The 24,135-nt window shown below is 41.0% G+C and overlaps 2 protein-coding genes across 2 annotated transcripts in view; one reads left to right on the top strand and one right to left on the bottom strand.

Annotated features, from left to right (window-relative positions):
* ccdc186 (uncharacterized protein C10orf118 homolog) overlaps positions 1-9,803 on the bottom strand; it is a 31,876-nt gene extending 22,073 nt beyond the window's left edge. Inside the window, exons 1-6 of the mRNA XM_008277574.1 lie at positions 9,778-9,803; positions 6,998-7,961; positions 6,457-6,583; positions 4,949-5,077; positions 1,585-1,797; positions 353-472 (exon numbers count right to left, since the gene is read on the bottom strand). Of these exons, the coding sequence (XP_008275796.1) occupies positions 353-472; positions 1,585-1,797; positions 4,949-5,077; positions 6,457-6,583; positions 6,998-7,941 (1,533 nt within the window). The 5' untranslated portion in view covers positions 7,942-7,961; positions 9,778-9,803. The remainder of the gene's footprint in view (positions 1-352; positions 473-1,584; positions 1,798-4,948; positions 5,078-6,456; positions 6,584-6,997; positions 7,962-9,777) is intronic.
* A 2,868-nt stretch (positions 9,804-12,671) lies between these two features.
* Positions 12,672-22,284, top strand: tdrd1 (tudor domain containing 1). Its single transcript, XM_008277592.1, has 24 exons — positions 12,672-12,828; positions 13,024-13,061; positions 13,159-13,219; positions 13,532-13,646; positions 13,760-13,826; positions 13,958-14,038; positions 14,329-14,508; positions 14,610-14,753; positions 14,974-15,139; positions 15,236-15,319; positions 15,677-15,880; positions 15,972-16,079; positions 16,377-16,547; positions 16,841-17,098; positions 17,579-17,698; positions 18,092-18,199; positions 18,429-18,596; positions 18,929-19,279; positions 19,366-19,482; positions 19,583-19,711; positions 20,784-20,951; positions 21,070-21,390; positions 21,778-21,821; positions 22,148-22,284. Exons 1-24 carry the CDS (start codon positions 12,672-12,674, stop codon positions 22,217-22,219), a joined length of 3,432 nt encoding a protein of 1,143 aa, XP_008275814.1. The 3' UTR covers positions 22,220-22,284.
* The last annotated feature ends 1,851 nt before the right edge of the window (positions 22,285-24,135 follow it).

The following is a 24,135-nucleotide window of genomic DNA, read 5'->3' on the forward strand; positions in this document are numbered from 1 at the left end:
TAAAATGACCGAAGGAGGTGCTATTTGTGTGCCGGCGTACGTCTTTGACAAACGACAAGCGTAGACTGAGGAAAATCAACCAGAAGAAACATGTTGGGGGGTATATACACTGTCAATAGGAGCTGCAACCACTTTAGGTAGGTAGGCAGCTTTATTTTGACTCATTTGAATAAATAAATTTGATTTGAATAAAATTTGAATGCTCAGGCTGGTACCTGTGTATGAGCAGTTAAGACAAATCTATTTCTCTATACAGGTCTTCTGATTAGTTTACAGAAGTTAAATGAGAAACTATGAACTTCAGTGCTACAACTGGCTTGTGAACTGACAAAATAAAAAGCACTTTGATTACCTTGTGTGCATCTGCCTCACTCTTCAGTTTGTTCTGGGCCCATTTGACCTTGATAAGATGCGAGTTGATCTCCTCCTTCAGCTTCTCCACCTCCCGAGTGAACCTGCCAACCTCTCCTTCCTGAGAACACAGGAGTAAAGCAAGAACATTATCAAAAGGACAGGACAGGAGGAGCTGATTTACTTACTGTGTTTGCTTTTTCACTGCTAATTCCAAAGCAGTGGGACGTCGTATATACTGGGTCGTTCTACCTCAATTCACAAAACATTAAAAGAATTTCACGCCTGAACATTTTGTATGTCTGTAAATCTGTCAAACTGAAGATGGTTAGGTGTGGGGCATTCCAAGAACTGAGGCAGAATGACCCTACTGCTAAAGCAGGTGTAATAAAAGTGCTTGTCAGGCATTGGATGCAGGCCATCGCTGGCTGGCTTCACAGATCTGTTGAGCTGATGGCCTTTTGTCATCACCTTTATGTTAATGTTCTTTACGGCTTCATTCAAACCAGTGACAGTGATGGAGAGAGCCTCAGGAAAATGTAAAAGTAACTGATGAGGGTACTGCTCTTATGCCATGTCTCTAAATCTGCAGAAATTTGCAGAACTCAATTCATTTGTAAAAAGCTCAGAGGAAAGTTTCTACAAACAGCTGGAAACAACAAACTGAACTTCAGCTCCTGTGAACATGTCAAAACTTGAATTACATTTATTCTTGGTGAGCCTCATTAAGCTGACCTGTTCCATCTTCATCGTAGTAGTTTTATTGTCGTGGACATTTCAGTTTTTAAAATTGGAGGGAAAAGTGAATGAGGAAGATGTTGATTTTTGCAAACTGTGTATTTTTTTGAGAAATATTGGCTCTGAAATGCGAAAAAAAAACCTTCCTTAAATCACTTCACGCAACTCCAAGTGTGTGTGCGATCTGGTAACGTGAGAAACTGATATGAAGTAGAAACACTGAAGTAAAGTAATTGTCACTATAACACATTAACTATAGAGGGGGACTTCTTTGCATATTGGGGACAAAAACAGCTGAATTCATGACTTATCACTTAAACCACACTGGCATGTGTTGAAATGGAGAGATCAAAACATTGTGGGACGTCTATACATCATGCAGGTAATATTTTACTGTAATAACTTTAGACCCAAGCGCAAATAAACATCCAGCTGATATTGAGTCGTCATGTCCTGATGTAAACAGTTTCTTGAATACTCTGACCCAGCATTTACCTTGGCATCATACAGCTGCTGCAGCCGGCCCTTTTCCTGAGCCAGCTGGTTTCCTCGGAGGGCCTGCCGATCCACCTCCTTGCTCGCCTCCCTCAGCCTCTTTTCCAAACTCTCTTTGTCCCGCCTCAGGTCGAGCGCCTCTTTCTCCCCCCGCACGTATTTCATCACCATGGCCTCCTTCTCTTGGCGTGCCTCATCACACTTCTTGTTCACCTGGGAGGATTGGGTTTTTTTTTTATTATTATATCATGAGATGGGTTTCATGTCATTTTCCACACTTCAGTCACTTCATTGCTGGAATTGCCGGAGCTTTGGAGAGATCATAACAAAGTGATGCGTCTCCTGGGAAACCATTAAGAGGAGATGGCAGGGGACAAGATGCATGAGCTACATTACTCAGCTTGCTTCAGCTTCAAGCTGGACTGGCACAAGATGGACAGTCAGATGATCCTTGCTGCAGTTTGTACAGAAGAAGAAACTGCTGACTTATCAACAAGCTTCCACTTGGCAGCAATATTACACAGACAATCTTTTATTGCCTTAATGTTTGTACCAAACAGCAATTTTGCACAAACGCTCACAGACTTTCTTATTCCCATATTTTGACCTTTTGCACTGACTAGACGTCAAATCAGTTATTATTCAGGGAAGAAGCTGTTTCTGAGCCTGGTGGTTTTGCTCAGGAGCAACCGGAGCAAAACCACCAGGCTCAGAAAGAGCTTCTTCCCTGAAGCTGTCAGACTGCTGAACTCGAGCCGTGCTCTGTAGACTCACACCACCATCACGCACAGACTGCACCAACTGCACTTTATCCATATATGTGCAATTATATCCAATATCACAATCTACCTCGCTGCTGCTCTTGTTTTTATATTTTGCTCTCAATTTACTGTAGTTATTGTTTATTAGGCTTTTCTTTCCTAAAAAAAAAAAAAAACCTGAGTACAAATTTCCTCCCACTAACATGTGAATGTGAGCTGGCATGACAAATAAAGTTCCTTGAATCCTTGAATTATTATTATTATTATTATTATATTTAATTATCATTCAAATGATTTTCTTGATTAAACGTTTTCAACAAAGTGACAGAAAACAGTAAAAAAATAAATAAATAAATTTTTAAAAAAGCCTTAAAAAGCAGAAGGAAGCATTTTCAAATTGTTTGTTTTGTCTAACTTGGTTCAAATATAAGACGCATTCTTATGTCAGTAAGACAGAGGAGGGTAATCGTCGTATTTGAACACAGATTTGCTAACACAACTAAACACACAATTTACGGTTTGTAGAAATTTCATGTGTTTCCAAAATTCTCTTTCATATGATATTCACTGTGTGACTACCAACTGGCCTAAACCCCAAAGCCCTTCATCAGCCCATCCATTCATCCATCCATCCATCCATCCATCCTTACACCACCTAATCCTCACTAGGGTCGTGGGGGGCTGGAGTCTATCCCGGCTGACTCAGGTGAAGGCAGTGGACACCCTGGACAAGTTTTTTCAAAGATCGAGCGCAACCCTGGTACACCTGCAGTACGGACACTTCACTCTCAACCTGGTGGTTCTTTTATTGCTGTCCTCTCTGGTCTCACACCTGTGTGTTCATTTCTCACGGCAACGATAGACGCGTGTGCAGTTTGTCAGTTTGACAGACAGTTTTGTGTTTCTACGCCCAACCTGCACTATTTGCTGTAACAAGGTGGTGTTTTGGGAGAACGGGAGAAACGAGGGAGAAACTGTACAAACTGTACGGTACAAGAGACGCTGTGTGTGTGTGTGTGTGTGTGTGTGTGTGTGTGTGTGTGTGTGCGTGTGTGCGTGTGTGCGTGTGTGCGTGTGTGTGTCAGTCTCAAATAATATTAGACCATGAAACTAGATAAATCGTGATTCAGGCTTCACAATGATTTTTATATTTAAATAACTTTAAAAAAGAAAGATATTGTCAGTTAGTTGGGGCAAAAACTTCTACAAATTAAAATGTCCAACTGTTTCAAACCTCAGGGGTAACAGATGATTAGATCAACAGGTTACCTAAAGGGAAGACTGATACAAGAGAAGGGCTTCAAAGAGACACCGAGGGCAAAATCTGACTCGTATTGTTCACTGAACAGTGAAATTAAAAATTGTCAAGTGTGTCAAAACTGTCGAGGGAATGCCTGAACGTGGTTTCAACCAGGTGCACAAAACTGTTGGATGAAAAATGCTCTTTCCTGCACAATTCATTTAACAAGTGATTAAATCTGCAATAACGAGAGTTTGGTGTGCAAAGACCCTGAACGCTTAGCTGCCGGTTTTGTGGAAACCGACTTCGAAGATATGAAGAATGTGTGACAGAAACCAGGCTTTTTATTTTTGGTCAGTTGTGACTCGGCTTTATTAGCTTTAGCAACTATTTTAATCTCAGGATGAATAGAACATTGTTACATAAGCTGGTGTATATTACTTACTGGAAGTCACACTGATGCAGAGGCACGAACTAAGCTTGTGGACATAAACACTACAGGTACCTAGAATTCATATATTGGTGCAGCAAATCAGTCAGTTACTCAGAACTCACTGAATTAAGCACTGATAATCCACTTTTCATGTATTCAAACAGTATATACATGCAGACTTTGTAAGTGCTGTGGATGACTAAGAGTATATATTGCTTTATTGTGATTTGAAAAATCTACATGAGTCATCAGAGATTGCTACTGTTCTCTCTGGGATCTGACCCCAAAAGCTGCAGCGTGAACTCAATCTATCAATAACAATAACAATGAGTAAACGTATATCCCTATGCATCTATTATGTACCCCCGAACTGGAGGTAATTGCTATTGTTAAATTATCTGTTGCTTTAAAGGCAAAAGAAAAGAAAAGAAAAAGTCACTTTAAATTAAATGTCACTTTAAAAGCAAAAAAAGAAATAAATAATACAAAAATAACTTTAAAAAATAATAATAATAAAAATAAATTTAAAAAATAAAAATGATTAAAAAAGTAAAAATAAATTTTAAAAATAAAAATAATATTAAATTAATTATTGTTGTATTTATTATTCTTTTCATTTCCACTTTTATTTTTTTTATTCTTTTATTGATTTATTTTATAATTTGGCACTCTCATGACTCCATAGATTAAGAATGAATGACTGAATGAATGAATAAATAAATAAATACTGAATTCTTGCAAAAATGATCCACAATACAAAAAAAAAAAAGCTAATTATTTCTTAAGGTAAAAACACAGTAATTCAGGTGACAAACCTACTGTAGCAGTTTACAGGCAACATGGCTAGACATGTAAATAAGGGTCAAACTCCGGGAAAACTAAGTTGTGTGACCGGCTTATCGAGAAGTCTCAAAGTATTTACAGTTTTACCTGTTCTAGTCGGTAAGTCGTTTCCTTCTGCATGTGCTGCAGGGCAGCCTTAGCTGCCTGATCCTGGTGAATGAGTTTATCCCGCGACTCCTTCACTTCTTTCAGCAGCTCCTCCACCCTGCCCTCCAACTGCGGAAACAGGGAGTATAAGCAACTTGTTAGGCAAATTTGTAAACCTGGGCCACACCTGCGGCTGAAGTGCTACACAGGATTAAACATGACACAAAGCGTTGAAGGTAAACTAAACTCCGACAGCAGAGGATATCAGTCTGACACTGATCAATTCCTTGAAAACAGATTATTTTACTCTAAAATAAGATGAGATAAGAATCCAATAATTACATCTGACAGAGAGTTTCTTTGACTGTTTCATCTGAAATATAATCAGTCTGACTTTGGTGAAGCCTTTACTACCAGGTGATTGCTGCAAAACGTCCGTCAGACATTTGATCTATTGAGGCAAAATCTGGGTTTGGAAAAAAGAGAACGGTAAGCATACATTGGACGCAGGTCATAAAAACCCATCCTATACCCTTTTGCTTACACAACGACTAAACAAACTGTGTAACCTAGAAAGCATGAATCAATTATTGTTCCTTCCATGGCAACAGAAATGCAAAACCAGAGCCAGAGAATAGGGAAGCAATTGTGTTCAGGAGCACTGGCTGGATATCTTTGTCGATTGCAGAGCAGGAGACACAACACATGATGCACATGTAGCATGTTGAATGCTCGTCATAAGGATTAAGTATCATTGTCCTCTCCCCAATGGGCGGCTTTGTTTGACATCCTTAATTAGGATCAGGACTAGAATCCAGGTTTAATTGAATCAGAGTGTCACAGGTTTGTCTCTTTAACTGTACAACGGTCAGTGAAAGCTGAATGCTCATATTTTAGAGGAGATATTTGATTCTAAAATTTTCCCAGAATGTAATCTAATTTCAAATTATACCAACACTAAGGGACAACGTGTCAACCAGTGTAGAAGTTTTTTCTATCAAATTAAAAACCAAATGACCAAGTGTGCAATTTCTGTGTATTGCATAAAAAATACGATAACAACAAACGTTCTAATTGCCAATACTCAACAATAAATGTAAGCTATGATTTGAAAAGCGAAATGATATAATACACAGCCAGTGTTTGCAGAACTCTCTGTGGCAAACTTTTCCAGGTATAAAAGCCCGAAACAGTATTTGCCAAACTACAGGTGCAACGTGATCCTGATCAGCCAAATTCAATGTCCACAGGCAGGACATCAGACAAAACACTGCAGCAGAGCGTTTCCTTGTTGATGACAAAAACAGATGCTAAACAGGCTTTCATTGTTTTCAAAAATCTATCAAAAATAGGCCAAACAGACATGCCTGACAAACATAGCGCATTGTTTCACTGTACGCCTGCTCTGGACCAAGATTTATGTACGTCAGCTGAGATTGTCTCCTAAACAGGCAACGCCATATAACCAGGAACAACAACATGAGAATACCACAGAGAAGGAAACCAACCTTTTTAATGGTGGCCATGTGCTGCTTTTCTGTTTCTGCCCTCTTTTTCAGCTCTACCTTCATGTTGTCTTTCTCTGAACAGATACCCAGGATCAGCTCCTGATGTCTCTTGTTCTCCTCAAGCAACCTGCACACAAAGATGAATGAACGAACACACACACACACACACACACACACACACACAATCCCAATTCAGGTCAAGTCCATGCAGAGTATTAAAGAATTTAAACTTTTAGGGCCAAAAACAGGGCTGGGCAAAAAAAAAAAAAAAACCAGATTATCTTGTTATTTACAGAAAAAGTCTAGCTTCACTCCTAACAACGTTGCTAAGTTTGTTTAATATTGCTGTTTTATGGAGGCGACTTTACAAAGGGTGAAAGGAAAAGAAACAAAAACTTCATATTGTTTGGCGTCTTGATAAATAAACTAGTTTCCATGCACAAATATCATTTTAAAATGAATGGTGTCTCAGTACATTATAGTCGATAACATCCAGGACATGGATGCGCATCATAGTTGTTCAGATAAAGTCACTGCTTACCTCTGAATCGCTTTCTCCTGTTGTGCGTACTTGTACTGCACACATTTCTCAAAAACCACCATGCAGCCCTCCTGGTCTGTGGGGAGTCCGTTGACAGGTGGGCTCCCTTTTCTCTCACCTCCGCTTTCTCCCTCAGGCAGCTGACAGGACAATAGCTCTGACTCAAGCTCATCCAGCAGCGACTCCTGTGACAGTGAGCGCTGAATCTGGGAAATAAGCTTTCGGCTGCAATCAGTGTCATAAGGACTTGACGAGGAGTGCAAAGGGACTGAGTTGTTGGCACTGGTTTGCGGGCTGGAAGCAAGGGAGGAGCTGACAGTGTCAGAGCTCGGGGTAGAGGGGCCATTAAAGATCCCGGAGGTGGTCGTTGATTCAGTGGGTGAGTTTTTCGAAGTGCTCAGGCCAGAAGAGGATGACGGGCTCTCGGCTGAACCGCTCTCGTCAACAGGTGATGGCTCTGTGGAACAATTAGTGACTAAGAGTGATGGCTGCTCCGTATTGTTTGCAAGGGTGGCATCAAAAGTCAATATGGCGTCTGTTGTCCCTTCAAGAACAGAAGGAGAGCTTTCTACTACATCCAGGGTGTTTACTGGGGTTTCCAAAGCACCATCAGTCTCATTTGAAAGACTAAGTAGAGGTCTCTCACTTTCTGTAGAGGCATCAGCAGCCTCCTCCTCCTCGTCTAGATGCTCCTGACTGCATGTTTCCTGCTTTACGTCCATCTCATCATCAGTTATACTCTTGATTAATTCACTGTCAAGCTGTAATTCATCATTTGCTTGACTGCAGATTCCTGCCTCATGTTCACTGTTGTGAGAGACTCGTTCCTCCTCTTCTATGTTGGGCGTGCTGTTGTGAAGCTGATTCACTTGGCATGATCCCTCTGACGCAGATTTGCCTTCTGATCCTTCCATCATATCTGCAGCAGGACCAGGCTGTTCCATGGTCCTTCTCTGGTTCAAATCTGGCACAGAGAGGAGGAAGCAGACACAGAAGACTGAGTGGGAGCACACTGATAAACTGTTTTCATCTATAGTGTAACCACAGTTCTTCTGTGAACAGCTGGACATCACCAACACAACAACCCTGTGCTATTTGAATGTTGTGCCTTCCTGGTCATCAGGAAGCGTTGTTGAGCCTGGAAAGCCCCTGACAATTCCAACAGTAAGCGTTGTATTTCCTCAAGTTAGTTTGCCTGCTACCAAAAGAGAAACTCAGTGACACACACACTAAGAGGTGTGGTCCTGTCAATACCTGTGACGAGATACAACTGGGAGGTCTTGTCATACCACTGAGATAGGTATTCATGATTATTACACACCCTGAAAGCTCAGTAATATTCAAAATGTGTCACAAAGCATTCAGGAGTCATGACGAAAAAAATGCTTTGGGAAGGATTTGCCAATTACGTCAGTGAAAAGTTAAAAAAATAACCAGTACATTTTTCTTGACACATGCAGCTTTTCTAATCGTGTCTAACAGCTTGAATACAATAGATGTAATATGAAGCCCTTGAATCAAAGGGCATCTCCACAGGGCTTGGTACATGACAACATACATAGGGTTGGGTCATTCTCAACTTTCTTTAGAGAAGAAAAAAACATAACCTTGATTGGATTCCCCTGAAAACACTTAGTTTCTTGATGTCTCTACCCTCTGAAAAAGGTGGACAAGTGTGTTTTTTAATTTCTCTAAACAAACATGTTTTACTTGTCAAATCCACCTCGAGTGCCTGGACCTGGATTCTTTACTTCCATTTCTGTGGTTGAAAATCTGCCTTCTTTAACACCACCTCTAGTTAACTAATTAACTTAGAGGTAATGGTAAGTTAAAGAGACCAGCCACCAGGTCTCTGCTGAAGCAACAGAACAGGTTAATAAACACAGTCGGCCTGTCTACATTTAACATCCAGCATTCACCTTTGTTCCCTTGGACTAAAAATGCCTTTGTCAGCATTCAGTGCCATATTTTTTTTTTTGTTTTTGCTGTGATGACTGAGATCAGCTGGAATCCATTTAAACTTAAACACAGCTCTGGAAGTTAAAAAGACATGCAGTGTCTGAGGCCCCTTCCTGATGTTTCCTGATGCAGAATCCCCTCAAGACCACTTCAGCATCATCTGTCCTTGCTCACCCTTCTGTCCAGCTACATAAATAGGGATTGCAATGTTAAGTCTTGCAGCAAAACCTGGAATTATAGTGATTTCCGTCAGACTATTGTGTCAAATACAACAGCTTCACTGAGCTTCTGTTGAGCAGCAAAACACATGCAGTGCTGCAGATGCTTTTCTGACAGGTGTCATACCATCACACCGGGCTTAACGTCATGTGTGTAACCGGTTTGCATGGAAACACACCTTTAAAATGTCTGTGGTTGGTGACTGCAAGCAGCAGGCCGGTGTGCCATATGTTTTTATTGCCGATTTATTACATTTCGGCTCGTTAGCACTGTATATGCTGTCTTTAGCTCGCTAGCTGTTCAGGTAGCCGGGATAATGCTATAACGTTAGGAAAACGCAAAACCTAGCTTAAAATGCAACACACGTTGAGGACTGACAACAGCAAGCTAACGACGGTTATTTTAAATGGATTCAGCGCTCAGCAGCAGAGTGACATATTGGAACACAATGGTGCTTACTTCAGCTAGCCATGCTAACGTTGATAAGGGAGGCGTTAGCTCGTACTGTGCAATCCGCTCACACTTTAGCCACCGCAGCTAACGCTAGCAGCTAACGTGAATGCCAAGCAAAGCTGAATAAAGATGGATATATTTTCACCCACCGAATGCCAGTAACCCATGTTGTAGTTCGATGCGGAGACAGCCGGGATAAGAGTGAACTTACAGCTCCTGTTTTAACAGCTGATCGCCCAACAAGTCACTTTGATATGACACATCAACAAATATGGCCACTGCGGGGGAACCGATGAGGCGATGTAGACCAATGGCAGCCCGGTGACAAATGACGTTCATGTGACGTCAGCAAACGGCAGGTACACCTCCAACCCATACTGTCTGTGCTCCAACCCCACCTTAGCTTGTCCAGAACAGGCAACTTTCCACCCTGCATCATATAAATGACCCAAATTCCCTCTTAGAATATAAAGAGACACTAAACAAAGACAAATCATACTACAACTCGTTATTTAAAACCATCATCGTGGAACTGTTAAGCCTGGAGGCCCAAGACTATACCTCCAAATGTTCAATGAACATTCCTGAATCTAAATTTTAGTTTGTTTAGGTTTTGTAAAAGTAAGGATGATAGTCCTGGTCATATTTATCTGATCATTCTGATCATGTGTTAAATCTCGCAGAAATAATATGATTAGCAGAGTCAAAAATATGTTTCTGTCATGCAAAGTGCTTTATTACAGATTTTTTTCCTTCTTCACAGTCTCAGAGGAGGATATTTGCAGAATTGATCTCAGCAAATGTATGGATGTTTCCCAAAGCATAAAAAATGTGACCACTAATCATTAAAGTCACAAAATATGCCAACAGATATCCGAATAGCAATGACAATATATTTTATTGTAGTTTGATAAGTTGTCATTAGGCTATGCACAGAATTTTCAGTGATGCCAATACCTGTCAGCAGATTTGTTCTGATTATCAGAATCAGAAACAGGTTTATTGTCAGGTACAGTTCACACAATACGAGGAATTTGTTCTGGTGGGTTGGTGCAAAACAAACACAATAAATAGAGCATACAATAAATATACAGTAAAGTAACTAAAAATAAAAATAACTGTAATCGTGCAGGGACTAAATCCTCAGGGGTTGTGGCCCTGATGTTCATGAGCTCCTCTCTGGTGTAAGAGCTCCCACAACACTGACTAAAAACCAAGTTAACTAAGAAAACAAGACAAAACAGTGCGCACCAACACACTATGACAGCCATCCTTGGCGCCATCTTGATAAAGATTATTATGAGTTATTTATCTGGGGAATTGTCTTTTATGACTTTATGAGTGAACTTTTCCTCTCGCCAGCACCTGCACCTCTTCCCCTGCACTGTTTGAAGAGCAATCAGTTAAATTAAATGAATGAAAACAGGTCCAAAGCACAGAGTAATTTCAAAGCACACAGTTTGAGAACCAGCTAGTCTGCACTCACTGTGACATTAACCTGGGCTACTCACAGAAAGAAAAAGAAGAGGAATGATTTTACTTTTCAGACAGCAGATCATCATTTTACAATATTATTACTCCTTAAAAACTTTAAAAGACTGCTGGATGGGCTAAGCACCCAGTGTGTGGAGATCCCAACCACGCCTTTGACTCATTATGATAAAACATTTTTGCAATATGCATGTTAATTACAGAAAGATGATTTCAGTCCTTTGAAAAGCCTTAAAACTTTAGTTGAGGATTTTTGAATCATTTAGTATATATAAGAGAAGATGGAACTTTATTCATCCTGAAGGAAATTCTTAAAAGCTTAGTAAAGACTAATTTACTTCTGTATATTAACAAGGAATTTTCACTGCAAGAGAATGCCTTATAACCTTATTAAGCTAGCTATTTAAAATTCCTGACACAAAACATATTATCCAAGCTTCAGAGAAGCTCAGCTCACAGTTGCAAGGAAAAGTCATATTTTGACATTTTCACATTTTACAAAAAATGTTTTTTTTTTGTTCCAACTAATTCAAAGACTCTTCATGTCACTATGTTTTGTATGTGTATGTAAAAGTTTAATTTGCATAGTCACAAATAAAAACAGCCGTAAGATAAGTACAGCTGAGTAAAAAGTATTCTAAAAAATAAAAAAATAAAAAAATATTCCCTCTGAAATGTAGTAAAGCCAAAGTTTAAAGTGGCAGAGGACTGTTGTACCACACTTGGCCACAAGGTGTCTCCACACCTCAATTTACAAACCAAAAAGCTCAACATTTAATCTCTTAAGAAATAATGTTGAATAATAGTTGACATTATTTTAATGTTTATAAAGGCCTGATATGTTCAGTGGAAAACAGTGAGCCATTCCTCAAAGTGCATGATAGACATACATATGGACAATACTTTTAAAACACTCAGGCCCTAACACCTCTCATCTTTATTGAGATATCTACTGTTAGCCCATTGCATTGCTTTTGGTTTTCTCTCTCTTTCATAACTGGACATAAAAATCAGGCATTCCTTTATTTAAAAATAAATAAATAAATAATTAAAAACCAACCTAAAAGTTAATTATTTCCAGAGGTCGATGTCACAGCACAATATGAACAGAGATGTTGTTGAAGGATTTGTGTTTCTCCTTCAGATGAACGTATCTGAACTTTTTTATTCTGACCTTTTGACCCATTTGCAGTTCAGGCTACTGCGCATGTGCGACACTTTTTCTCAACAATAGTCGCAGGCGCGTTCAGGTACTGACGATGCAATTTTAATCTATTTTATGAATATGTTTATATAGTTATTCGTTGTAATGTACCGTTCGTTGAGTTTGCTGTCGAAAACTTTGCTCACTTATCGCCATTTACATTGTTTTTCTAAGCGTATATTAGCGAGCTAACTTGTCATAAACCGTGAAGTGTAACGGAACCTAATGTTTTACAGATAATTAGCTAGCTAGCAATGCTAAAGCTAAAACGAAAATATTCTCTACTTTTCCAGCTCGTATCATAAATAATGATCCTATGTATTTTCTATGCTTGTGACAGTTACCGACATGGACCGGTCATTCACTCCCAACCTGGTTCGACCTAACCTGCCCCTGAGAAAACCGTCCACCAGCCCCGTGGCTCCTTTCACCGCATCGCCTCTCAGACAGCTCAACATGTCGGGTGGAGCACCTGTTAGCCCCGTGTCGGGCGCCATTGGAGACGGTAAAAGAAAACATTTTAAACTACACTGGTGTCCATTATCGGACACATAGCTACCACCTTTGTTTTTCCAATGTGGTCAGTTTTACTCAGCGACCCAATAAATATGTTAATACTTCAACGTGGCAATATTACAAACGAGGAGACACGGCGTTACCTGTGTTGCTGTGAGGTCATTCCTCGTTTTCTTTTCTGCAGGTCTCGCGAATTCACCTTTGAGCAAGAATGCATCTGCAGTATGTAACAGATTTGCATTTTTTTTTGTCTTTGGGTAAATCTGTGTATGAAATGCAAGTCCTTTCTCAGCACCAGTTTTCATTCCTTCCTTCACAGTTGATAGGATCTGTGTCACCATCGCTCAACATCTACTACTGCAACTTCTGTGGTCGGCAAGGTGTGTGTGCGTACTACAATTTGAGAACAAATATCCTTCATACCATATCCTTACAAAGTCTCTTATTACCCTTTTGACTTGTTGTTTACTATGCTTTCAATTTGTTAGCTGTTGTAATTGTCATCATATCTATAAAGGCTATGTTTCAGACTTTTTACAAGTTTAATTCAATGTTCAATAGACTTGGTCCCAAGTTGTTTAAGAGCTGGTGTATTTGAGGATGTGCTGTAGAATGAGAACGGTGGTATCCAGCACATTCCAACACTATTGTCGTTGTGTAGTGAAGATTAATTTACTGGTGTTCATTCACAGGGCGTTTTCGGTGCACGCGCTGCAAGAAGGCGAATTACTGCTCTGTGGTGTGTCAGACCGAGGACTGGAAGGCACACAGACACATGTGCAAGTCTGTCGATCCAGAGTCTCCAAAGTAAGCCGGCTCAATCTCAAGTGTCAGATGTTCTGATTGTTTCATACGAACAAAAAAACAGACATTTTGTTATTTGCGCTCAAAAAGTTCCGTTGATTTCTCTTAATCTAAAGAGAGCAACCAAAGGAAACTACAGCTTCACCAGTTACCAGAGATGGAACCAGCCGGGTGGAGTTGAAGGTAAATGCGATACTGTAACGTGATGTTGTCGAATTCAAGTTAAAGTTTAAAGCTCGAAATGGTCATGATATGAAACAACACTGTGTAGAGGAATTGTGATGTTTATCTTCTTTTGCCTCTCTTTATTGAAGGACTGTGAGTCATCGGTCCTCCAGAGGGTCTATTTGAAGGACTTGAATACAACTAAAATGAATTTGGGAGAAGAAATCCAGGTACAATATACTCAGTTTTCATGTTATCATCTAGTCCGCCTTGTTAATTACAAAAATCCGGTATACTATGCAATATCTGTATTTCCCACACATGGAAGAATCTGCACAATATCAACGGTAAGTATATGTGTGTGTTGTTTATTTTGATTTACGACTGATGTTCCCTACACGTTTTCACAATCTCCTGTGCTGTTGTCTCACTGCAAATTACCCCACTGTGGGACTAATAAAGGCTTCTCTTATCTATAGAATGCAATTTGTTTGTTTGTACCTGTGTTTTTTCTTTTTAGGCACATGTTGTAGAGTTCTCCAGCCCTAGCAGATTTTTCATCATTGCTCAAAGCCCTGAACTGCTGGAAACTTTACAAAGCATCACAAAAGAGCTTCAGAAAACGTACAGCCTCCCCTCAGTGACAACGCATGTACCCTGTGTTGGAGAGGTTTGCGCGGTTCAGTTTTCCTGCGATCTGGTGAGCAGAGGCCCCCTCAAGCAATTTAACAAGAACGCATTTTTGTATACGTGTTGGCTCAGTTGTTTGACTTTTTTGTCACTTGTGTATCTTCTTTCTAGAAGTGGTACCGTGGCCTTGTGCAGACTTTGACTGAGGACCAGAAAATGGCAAATATCCTTTACATTGACTTTGGAAATGAAGAGAATGTCCCAGTGGACAGGATCAGACCTCTGGCTGCTGATATTCAACCATTTCGACCTTGTGTAAGTGCAGGTTTGCACTGATAATGGTATTTTTTTCAGTATCTCATGTGACTGCGATGGATGTCAAAATATGTTTGTACTGCATGAATATCAATCATGCACACACAGTCATCGATGTCACAACTTTCCATAGTCGTGCATTAGGTAGCATTCACCCATAACATTTGTCTCGTCTCACAGCTGGTATTATGACATTATTACTTGTCTCTATTACTTTCAGGCAATGGAGTGCCGTATCGCTGGGATAGTGCCAGTGGTTGACAAATGGTCCGGCGAGTGCTGTCTCGCAGCGAGTCAGCTGATTACCGGCAAAACTGTGACTGTTAGGCTGGTGGAAACACAAGTGGATAGTCGCGTCCATGTGGTGGATATCCTTCTGTCCATGGGTGTGTTTTGTAAAGTTGGGTGGGCTGAAAAACCCAAGGATGCACATGTAAAGGACTGACAGAAGTTAAACTGAAATTCCCTCCTTCGTCTTGTAGGAAAGCAGCTGAGCGCATTCCTCCTCGAGCATGGCTACGCACAAGAAGAAACTGTCAACTCAACACTGACTGACCAAGACATAAGTAAGTTAGCTCCATATATGCTCAAACCCATCTCAAATCAGTGTGCACATCAGGGTTGTGACTATAAGACAACACTGGGATGAATCGCACGACATCACCGTTATGCTGCAAAGTTTCTCTAAAATATAGTTTGGAGGCCTTAAAAGTCAGTTAGGTCATTGTATTTATTCCCTTCATAATTCCAGCTACCTTGGCCTTTTAACTTTAGACAGGATGTAAGAAATAATGTAGTTGAACCATCTTAATGTGTTGCCAATTTAAAGAATATATAAAAACTGAATCACTGACCTCAAACCACATCGTCTAATAGATAACAACCGCTCACCTACCGTAGTGTTGCCCGTTGTATAAGAAGAGTTTTATTATCTGTCTGGTTTTTGTCAAATGCCCTAGTGAGTGCATCCTTTGAAAACTTTCGACGCCGATCTCTTGGAAAAGATGACAATACCTGGGCTCAACCACCGGAGCCGCTGACACAGGCAGTGGGTGACAAATTGTCTGTTTTCATCACCCACCTCAAGTCACCCGATGAGTTTATTGTGCAGAAGATGGAGAACGCTGGTAAGTAGAGTATTATTTGTTCTGGTTAATGCAACATAATTGTCCCACCTGCATTGCGCATCTTTACCGTGGTTGACACTGTGGTTCAAAGGAGTGATTCAGGATCTGCAGTTAAAGCTGAGGGAACACTGCTGTCAGACTGAAGCCCAGCAGAACTTCAGACCAGCTCCTGGCACAGTTTGTTGTGCCCAATTCTCAGGTACACCTATGCACATGTTGATAATATATTCCTCTTAAAGACAGTGGAGTTGGAGGCAGCTGATTGAATGACAATATGCATGATTGGTTCATTCAAGTTTCAGTTGAACAAAAAATTATGTTGATTATTGATGTAATTTCAAAATGCCCTAATCCTCAAAGGGGTTTCAGACTGTTTCAAAAAATTCCAAAATTTACCACATCCAATAAGATTTAACAGCATTTCTTCATATAGTGTAATATCAGGTTTGTAATTTCCAGTGTGAGACATGCTTTGTGTATATCACGCTTCTTCCAGAGGACAAACAGTGGTACAGGGCCAAAGTTATGGGTTATTCATCAGAGGAGCGCGTTTGTGTCGGCTACCTTGATTTTGGCAACTCTGAGGAGGTAGATTTGAGCCATCTGCGACGTATCGACACTTCACTCCTGGCCCTTCCAATGCAGGTTATGCCATGTCGTCTAGCAGGTAATAACGTCACCATTTTGAGCGGTGCGCATTATGTATAATGACTCATTTTCAAATCTTTAAATGTTTTATTGCCTTTTCTTTATCTGTAGTGTCGTTTAGATTTTTAAAAGAAATCTACTTGTGTACTTTAATGACTGAATTGAGTAATAGTGTAATGATAAACTGCGGAGAATCTTTGGTCTTAATTACTTTGAGTGCCATTTTGAAATCCAAATGAATATTTTTAAATCTGGCTCAAACTAATTGTCTCTTTCATCCACTCAAACATATCTCTTTGGGCTCCTTCTCAGGGGTGCAGCCTGTTGGGGAGAGATGGTCGGAGGACTGCCTTGTAGCCCTGCAGCGAAGAGTATCAAACAGAATACTGCGCATTGAGATCCAGGGAGAACATGAGGGCAAGGCCTTGGTAGCCATGATTGATGAGGCCAGTGATCCTCAGGCCAACATAGCTGAGCTGCTGATCTGTGCAGGTTACGCTGCACCTGCTCCTGTTACTCCCCGCAGTGACCAGCAGGCCGACGAGACACCTGCTTCTGCAGAACCACACGGTGGGAATTGTCTGAAATTCATCTCACGAAAGTGGATGTTTTTATAGTTTGAACTTCAGATGTCAAATGTCGTCCCAGTCTCATCCTGTACAAATGTAGTATTTCAGTATTTGTTTATTTTATTTATAGTAAAATAAAGGTGAAAACATTATCAAAGTCTAAGAAATAATGATCAGATAGGAGCAAGAGTTATGCCCTTTTTTTTGAGAGAGAGAGATTTATAATATTGACAATGACTGTCTCTAATTCCTCAGGATTTTACAGAACATCAATTACTAGGCCAATGTGGATTATTGTGACTGCCATTGCATCAATGTACCTGCCATAGTCACGGTTTATTCATAGATGCCTATGTGTTTCAGCTACTGCTTTCCTTTAAGAGTTTCCTAACTTGACTATCAACCACAAAATCGGATTGAGCAGAGAATACCTGTATGATTTATATTTGTGTTGGAATGTGCTCTTCAGTTTCTTCCCCAGTGCCTGAGCCGCTGGTTTGGTCTCGGTCTGAGCTTCCCTGTGATGGCCAGACGATGGCGCTACTAGCCAGTGTTGTGGAAGACCCTGGAGAGTTTTACTGCCGAATCGACAACCCCACAGGTGTTGTTTCCTCAGACTGAAGGGCCACCATTAATGATTTGTAAACACAGATCGATCTCAGTATTAACTGATAAAGAGTGCAAGTTGGAGGGATAAATATGCTGATTTGGCTTAGTGTTTCTGTCTGTTTTTTTTTCTTTAAAGGATGATCACCTTGTTTAAATTGCTGTGTTGCTGTTGATCATTGGTGATAGTGTAATTTTTTTTTTTTTTTTTACAGATTTGTGGCTCAAACACTGCCTGAGATTGTTGCAAACAGATTTCTATACCAGATTCTGTCATGGAAATAACACCTTTAATTTTAGAAGTCAGACAAAGCTTTTACACTGTGATGCAGCACTGTGATGGTTTTTGTGCCACTTGAGCTGTTTATTTTCTCTGTGTATTTGTCAGACCATCAGCAGCTGGTAAAGCTGGAGGCTGAGTTAAAGCAGCACTGTGAGGCTGATACCTCGCCTTTCGTGCCCAAAGTGGGAGAGCCCTGTTGTGCCATATTTCCTGGTGAGACCATATTCTGTCCAAGTTTAATATTCATTGATAATGCTATCAGAGTTATTGATTTTATAAAACTCCAGAATGCCACATTTGGGAATCTCATCTGTAAGCTAAGTACACTGCTGTTTAACCCTGTTTCCAGACATAGTTGACCTACTTCCTGATGCCAGTTAGATTTATCCTCGTTTATGTCTTGGGATGTTTGGTTGTGCCTAATTTGCTGTTTGCTCCCCAGGTGATGGAGCTTGGTATCGGGCTATGGTAAAGGAAGTGTATGAAGACAAGGTAGCAGTGAACTTTGTGGACTATGGCTACAGCATGAAAGTTGAAAAGGGCAACCTTCGCTGCATCACACCCCGACTCCTGACACTACCCTTCCAGGCAGTTCGCTGCTGGCTTGCAGGTAGTGTGAGTGAAAAACAACTGTTAGTTTTACAACCAAAAGTTTATCTCACAACTTGTCGTTTTGTTGTTGTTGTTGTTGGGGTTTCTTGTCACCTTGAAATACGGGCCAGTTATTAATAGTTTGCATGGTGTAAGGTCACGTGGGAATACTGTATATTTCAGCATATTAATCAAAGTAATAGCACTCTGAGATAATTTGTTCTCTTGTACTGGTGAAAAATAGGCTGGAATTCTCCACAGATTTGTGTAATGAAAGTGTTTTTTTTTTTCTGATCATTGGATTAAAAGGGTGTATTAGGTTACTGTTGAGATGCGTATGTTTGAATTCAGGTGTGGAGCCCCTGGGATCAGAGTGGAGCAGCGAAGCCCTGCTGTGGTTCCAGACTCAGGTGGAGGCCGAGCACCTCTCTACACGTGTCCTTTCCGTCACCGAGCGGGGCTACGGTGTGGAGCTGGAGAGCAGAGGGCAGAATGTGGCGGCTGTCCTAATTTCTGAGCATCTTGCCAAAGTTCCTGGAGAGGCTGCCAAACAGACACAAACAGAGACACTCTCTGGAAGCAAACAACAAGAGAGTGTGAAGGAAAATGAGCACCAGCAATTACTTGTTCAAGCCTCCAATCAGACGGAAGCCAGTTCCAGAGAGATAACAATGGAGGGGCAGACTGCAATCCCAACAGAAGGTCAGCTAGTGTTGATGTCTTCAAGATGAAATGCTGTGTTTAGTGATCCTAAGAGCCGGATTTAACATCTTGTTCTGTGGTTTCAGTCCCGTCTTTCCCAGTGGACTGGAAGACAGTGGAGCTGCCTCTCAATGAGCCGTTTCAGCCTTACATTGCCGCCATCATTAGTCCTTCTCTCTTTTACTTGCTCAGGCCGACACAGGGTGAGCTCATTCCTCTGTGTCTTTATGAAATATACATATATGACAAGAAGTTGTCAGCTGTTGTAATTGCTGCATGTGTGTGTGTTTTTTTTTTTTTAAGCGGACCAGCAAAAACTTCAAGAGGTGATGATGGAAGTGGCGACCTACTGCAGAAACAACCAGACCGATTTGTACTCGGTTGTAAAGAGCAGACCAGCTCCAGGGGCTGCTTGTTGTACCCAGTTCTCTGGTGAGGAACACAGAATTTTTAATAAATACATCGACTTAAATGCCTGCGTCTTACTATCACATTGTTGAAGAAATGCACCGATAGACTTGAGGCAGCAAAGTGCATTCTTCCCACTTTGTTGGTCAAGTTCCCCCTTAACATTTGATTGTATGTTACTCTTAATACTATAGCCACAAAGTCAGTAATACAAGTTAAGTGTTTGCAGGCATTGTCATAACTCCTTGCAGCCCAAAGGAGCAAACAGGTGAGCTCTCATGAGATAAAAAACACTTGGAAAAAAGTAATTAATGCAGCATTGAAGGTGGTCATGCATTACAGCTGACAGTATCCTCAAACTGTGAGTCTCTTCTGAGAAATTTTATTTGGCATAAAAATGTGTCATGAGGTGGAAAAGTTTTCACATCACATCAGGGGTCATGTGAAAATTACATCAGAGTTAATAGATAATGTCAGCAGGAGAAAACCCCATCACTCATGCAGTGTCGTTCCCTCACACTGTGCAATGATTAAACGTAGGAGACGGACCAGCTGATCCATCACCGAGCGTGACCACTAACACAATCTGTCAGCATATCTTCTTCTCACTCTCCCAGTTTTATGTTTGCTCTCTGACTGTTCTCGAGACCCCACCTGCAGTTCTTGCCCCTGCAGACCTAAGCTGGTAATTCCACGTCTGCTAGTAGATATAATTACACAGTGTGTGTGCGTAGCCGAGCGTAGGAGCTTCTTTAAACACAGTATGGAGGTAGGTGACTATAGCCTGGCATACATTCCACGGTCCGGCTAACAACAGGGTCTGTTTTAATGGAGTTTTCAGTGCTGTCTGTAGAGCAGCTGTATTGGTAGAATTGTCTTTGTTACCCTTTAAAATGTGGGTTTATGGGGGTTTTTTTTTGTTTGTTTTGAAGTTCATAAAATACAGAATTTATTTGTGCATATTTTTGGCCTGAGACATTTCCTCCACGACGTCATGAAAATTCCTTTATTGTTGAAATGCTTGGCTTGACAGCAATACACAATTACAGAGTTGAGTTTAACACTGTAGTCTGACCTTTTTTTTTTTTCCTCCCAGCAGACAATAACTGGTACCGTGCAGTGGTCCTGGAAGTTGGTGAGGATGAGATGAGTGTCCTCTACGCAGACTACGGCAACAGTGAGAGAGTGCCGTTCTCCCGAATCCTGCCGATCCCCACGCACCTGCTGCAGCTCCCCTTTCAGATCGCTCGCTGCACCCTCATTGGTAAAGCAAAAGGGATTTTTATCATGCAAAGTGAATGCAAAGTGTTCTTCGTCATTTCTCTGGCCTGTAGCAGTTTACTCCCTCATACAAACGCCTGCTCCATCTCTTCTGTCAATAGGTAAGGAGCACTTTCCGGCCGAGTGGCCAGAGCAAGTGCTGCAGATGTTTCGAAAGACGCTGTTGTGCGGCAGCAGCCTCGCCACTGTTCACTCCTTCGATGGCTATGCCAACATGCTCTCCCTCACAACTACTGGCATAGACGGGGGACCCCTCACCACCATGATGTCAGATGCATTACACGCCCACGCCAACAGTAACCCGTGTCCAGCCACCTCCCAGAAGGCCGACAAAACTGCCAGCAGCACATCTGTCAGCAACACAGTCGCACCTGACCGCCCCGAGCTCAAGGCAGCACCTGAAACACAGGATGAGCAGGAGAGTAATGCTGGGCCGGTTAATACCACTGGGCCGAATCAGACCTCAGAACCAGCAGCCCAGAACCTTCAACAGAAAAGTGCTTCAGCACTGGCAGTCAATGGTTGGTCAAGTCAGAATTTTGCTGTGATTTAACAGTTTGTTTGCCAGTTTTGACCACTATACTAAATCATACTTTTTAGCATTAAAGTAGGTTAAAAAAAAAGAAGTGATATTTTCATGGTATGAGTCCTGCATGTTTATGTAAGTTTAATAAGTTAAATTAAGTTACTTGAAAGAAAAGATGCAAGTATTTGGATGGCTTATAAAATAAACTAAGAACTGGCCTTATTCAGTGAATTAGGATAAGTTGGTGGCTTTATGTTCACGTGGCTCTCTGTCTTAATCGTAGATCCTCAGACCTCTGGCTGCTGCTGTCTGAGCCTGAAGATGAAGGTCAGAGCTCATTTCACAGTCTTGGAAAGCATTTTCTAAATTTTTGTCAAGGTTTAATTTGTTGTCTTGTTTTGCAAATTTAAAAAAAGTGCTTTTTATCTTTCTATGTACCGTATGTGATGCTAGTGTTTCTTGCCATCTTCTGAAATTAGGTGCAAACGGACATGTTTGGACAATAATGTGATATCATGACATTTTTTTTTTTTTTTTACATTTTTCGTCAGGTTCTTGCGTTATTGGCTGTTATTACATTTTTGATCAGGTTCAGTGCATTTTTTATTTTTAATTTTCAGTTAATTATGACCACTCTGTCTTGTCTTCCACAGATCGATCATCTTGAACAGATGATGGAAATGCAGCTTTCTCTGATCAAGCAGCTTTTTGGACAGATGAATTAGGACTCAGCCTACGGTGCACGGCTCGATCTCGTTGTTTGACGTCTTGTTTAAATCAAAGTTGTTTCTTCTGGACTGTTCCTCTGAAAATGTTTAACTCTAAATATTGATTCTTAATAGGTTTGTCTGTTGAAGTCCACAGAAAGGTTAAGTCTCGATTATCTTAAGTGTGTTTAACTGTTTCCTTTAAGTGTGTGGGAGCACATGCAGTGCTGTCACCTGTTCTTCTGTTCAGTCCTCATCACCTGTTCCAGTAGGATGTTCAAAGTTATGTTGGACATGTGTTTCAGTTTTTACATAAAAAGTTGTGTGCAGAAAAAACACAAAGTTATGATGGTGTTGTTTATTTAATCAGACTTTTAGTGTCTTTTACCTTCAAAGCGGATGAATCCAAAGTAAGCTTTTATAATCTGATACCTGTAGTTTTCTACGATGTGGATTAGCTCCTGTTGAAGGATTTTAGGAGCACCAATGAGAGACGATGATGGCTCTCGGGGCCCCTCCCTGGCTCGGTGCTTGACCTGTGCGAGATGAGAGGAGGACAAATTAGACCCCACCGGTGCAGGTACATCAGAGGTGGGCATGGCGAGTAGGTGGGGTCGCTGCTCTCCGTCCGCCCGCAGCGAGCAGCCTCATTACATCCGACCTGCGCCGAGACGACGCGCCGCTGAGAGACGGAGCTTTGAGGAAGACGCACCTGAAATTCGTGGATAGCGATCAGCGCATGGTAAGAAGAGATTTTATCGCTAACGAGGCAAAGAGCTGGAGTGCGCTTGTTTTGATCACCTGGTTGTGGCGGCTCGTGCGTGCAGCGCTGCAGGCGGAGGCTGTGGATGTAAGAGGCGATGTTTTACTAATTATCTGTCTTGAGCACAAGTTCGTATAAGGAGACATGCGTGTTTTTATCATTTTAGAAATTGAGGGAATTGTTGACAGCATCTTATAGCTTTGGTTGTTTGTTAATTAATAGTGCACAAAGTAATCAGATTGGTATTATAGCAATTTATATTTTTATTATTCCATCCTGTGCTTTAGTACTTAAGTACAAGCTGACACACCAATTTGTTTGGCTTCTTAAGTAAACTTCAGCTACTGTTGCATGTCAGGGTCATAACCTTTGACCACGTTTTAAACCTGCCCTGACCCTTGACACACCTAAGAGTGACCAGATGTTGACAACTAACTAGAAGGTAAGCTACAAGGAAAAAAACAAACATTTTACCACAGCCAGGTTTACCTGCTTCAGGAGAATCACTGACTTCTGATATTTCTTTTTAATATCTGCACTCAAGCTTAGACTGGGCTATTTAATTCAGACAATTGATTAAGTGAAGATGAGCCCTCCAAACTTACAGAAGTTGGATGACATTAGAGTGGAGTTTTAATTCAGTAGGAGTGAGTGAAAAGTAATTATCCACTGGGGGCTGAGGCCATACATCCTCTGTGTGTGTGTGTGTGTGGTTTCCAGCTTGCTCTTGCGACACATTCCAATGCTTCAGTGCATGCCAGTTCCTTTTGAATTATTGTTGGTTGTGGCTTTTAATAAGGCAGTTGTCACACTGGGGAGGGGAAAAAAAAAGTTTCCACATTTATCCTTGTGTTGTTCTAAAGGTAGCTGTTCCAGGTGAGTCACCCGAAAATATTTTAAACTGTTCGGATGTTTCTCAAAGTGACACAGTCCCTCCAAGTACAGGTTAGGAGCTCTGGAGTTTGTATGAAGTCGGTCCAAGAAGTAGCACTCCTTTCTAATTATAGACTGCAGAGTGGAGACACTTTCCAACCCGAGAACCAATTCAAAACAGACGGCACATCCGTGGCTTAGGCCTTCCTTTTATTTACTGAGGAGGGCGTATTTTTGGGAATGTCCCAATCTGTGGATGTATTTTTTAATTTGATTGCTGAAAATGAGAATTGATATC

Source organism: Stegastes partitus, unplaced genomic scaffold (assembly GCF_000690725.1).
Source record: "Stegastes partitus isolate 25-593 unplaced genomic scaffold, Stegastes_partitus-1.0.2 Scaffold101, whole genome shotgun sequence".
In the NCBI taxonomy this organism is placed as follows: Eukaryota; Metazoa; Chordata; class Actinopteri; family Pomacentridae; genus Stegastes; species Stegastes partitus.

Bases quoted from the DNA above. Each gene is read 5' to 3' on its own strand.
- tdrd1 (XM_008277592.1), top strand. From the start codon at position 12,672: ATGGACCGGTCATTCACTCCCAACCTGGTTCGACCTAACCTGCCCCTG. The intron at 13,220-13,531 runs GTGTGTGTGCGT...GTTCATTCACAG, and splicing joins CAACTTCTGTGGTCGGCAAG to GGCGTTTTCGGTGCACGCGC. The intron at 14,509-14,609 runs GTGAGCAGAGGC...TCTTCTTTCTAG, and splicing joins TTCAGTTTTCCTGCGATCTG to AAGTGGTACCGTGGCCTTGT.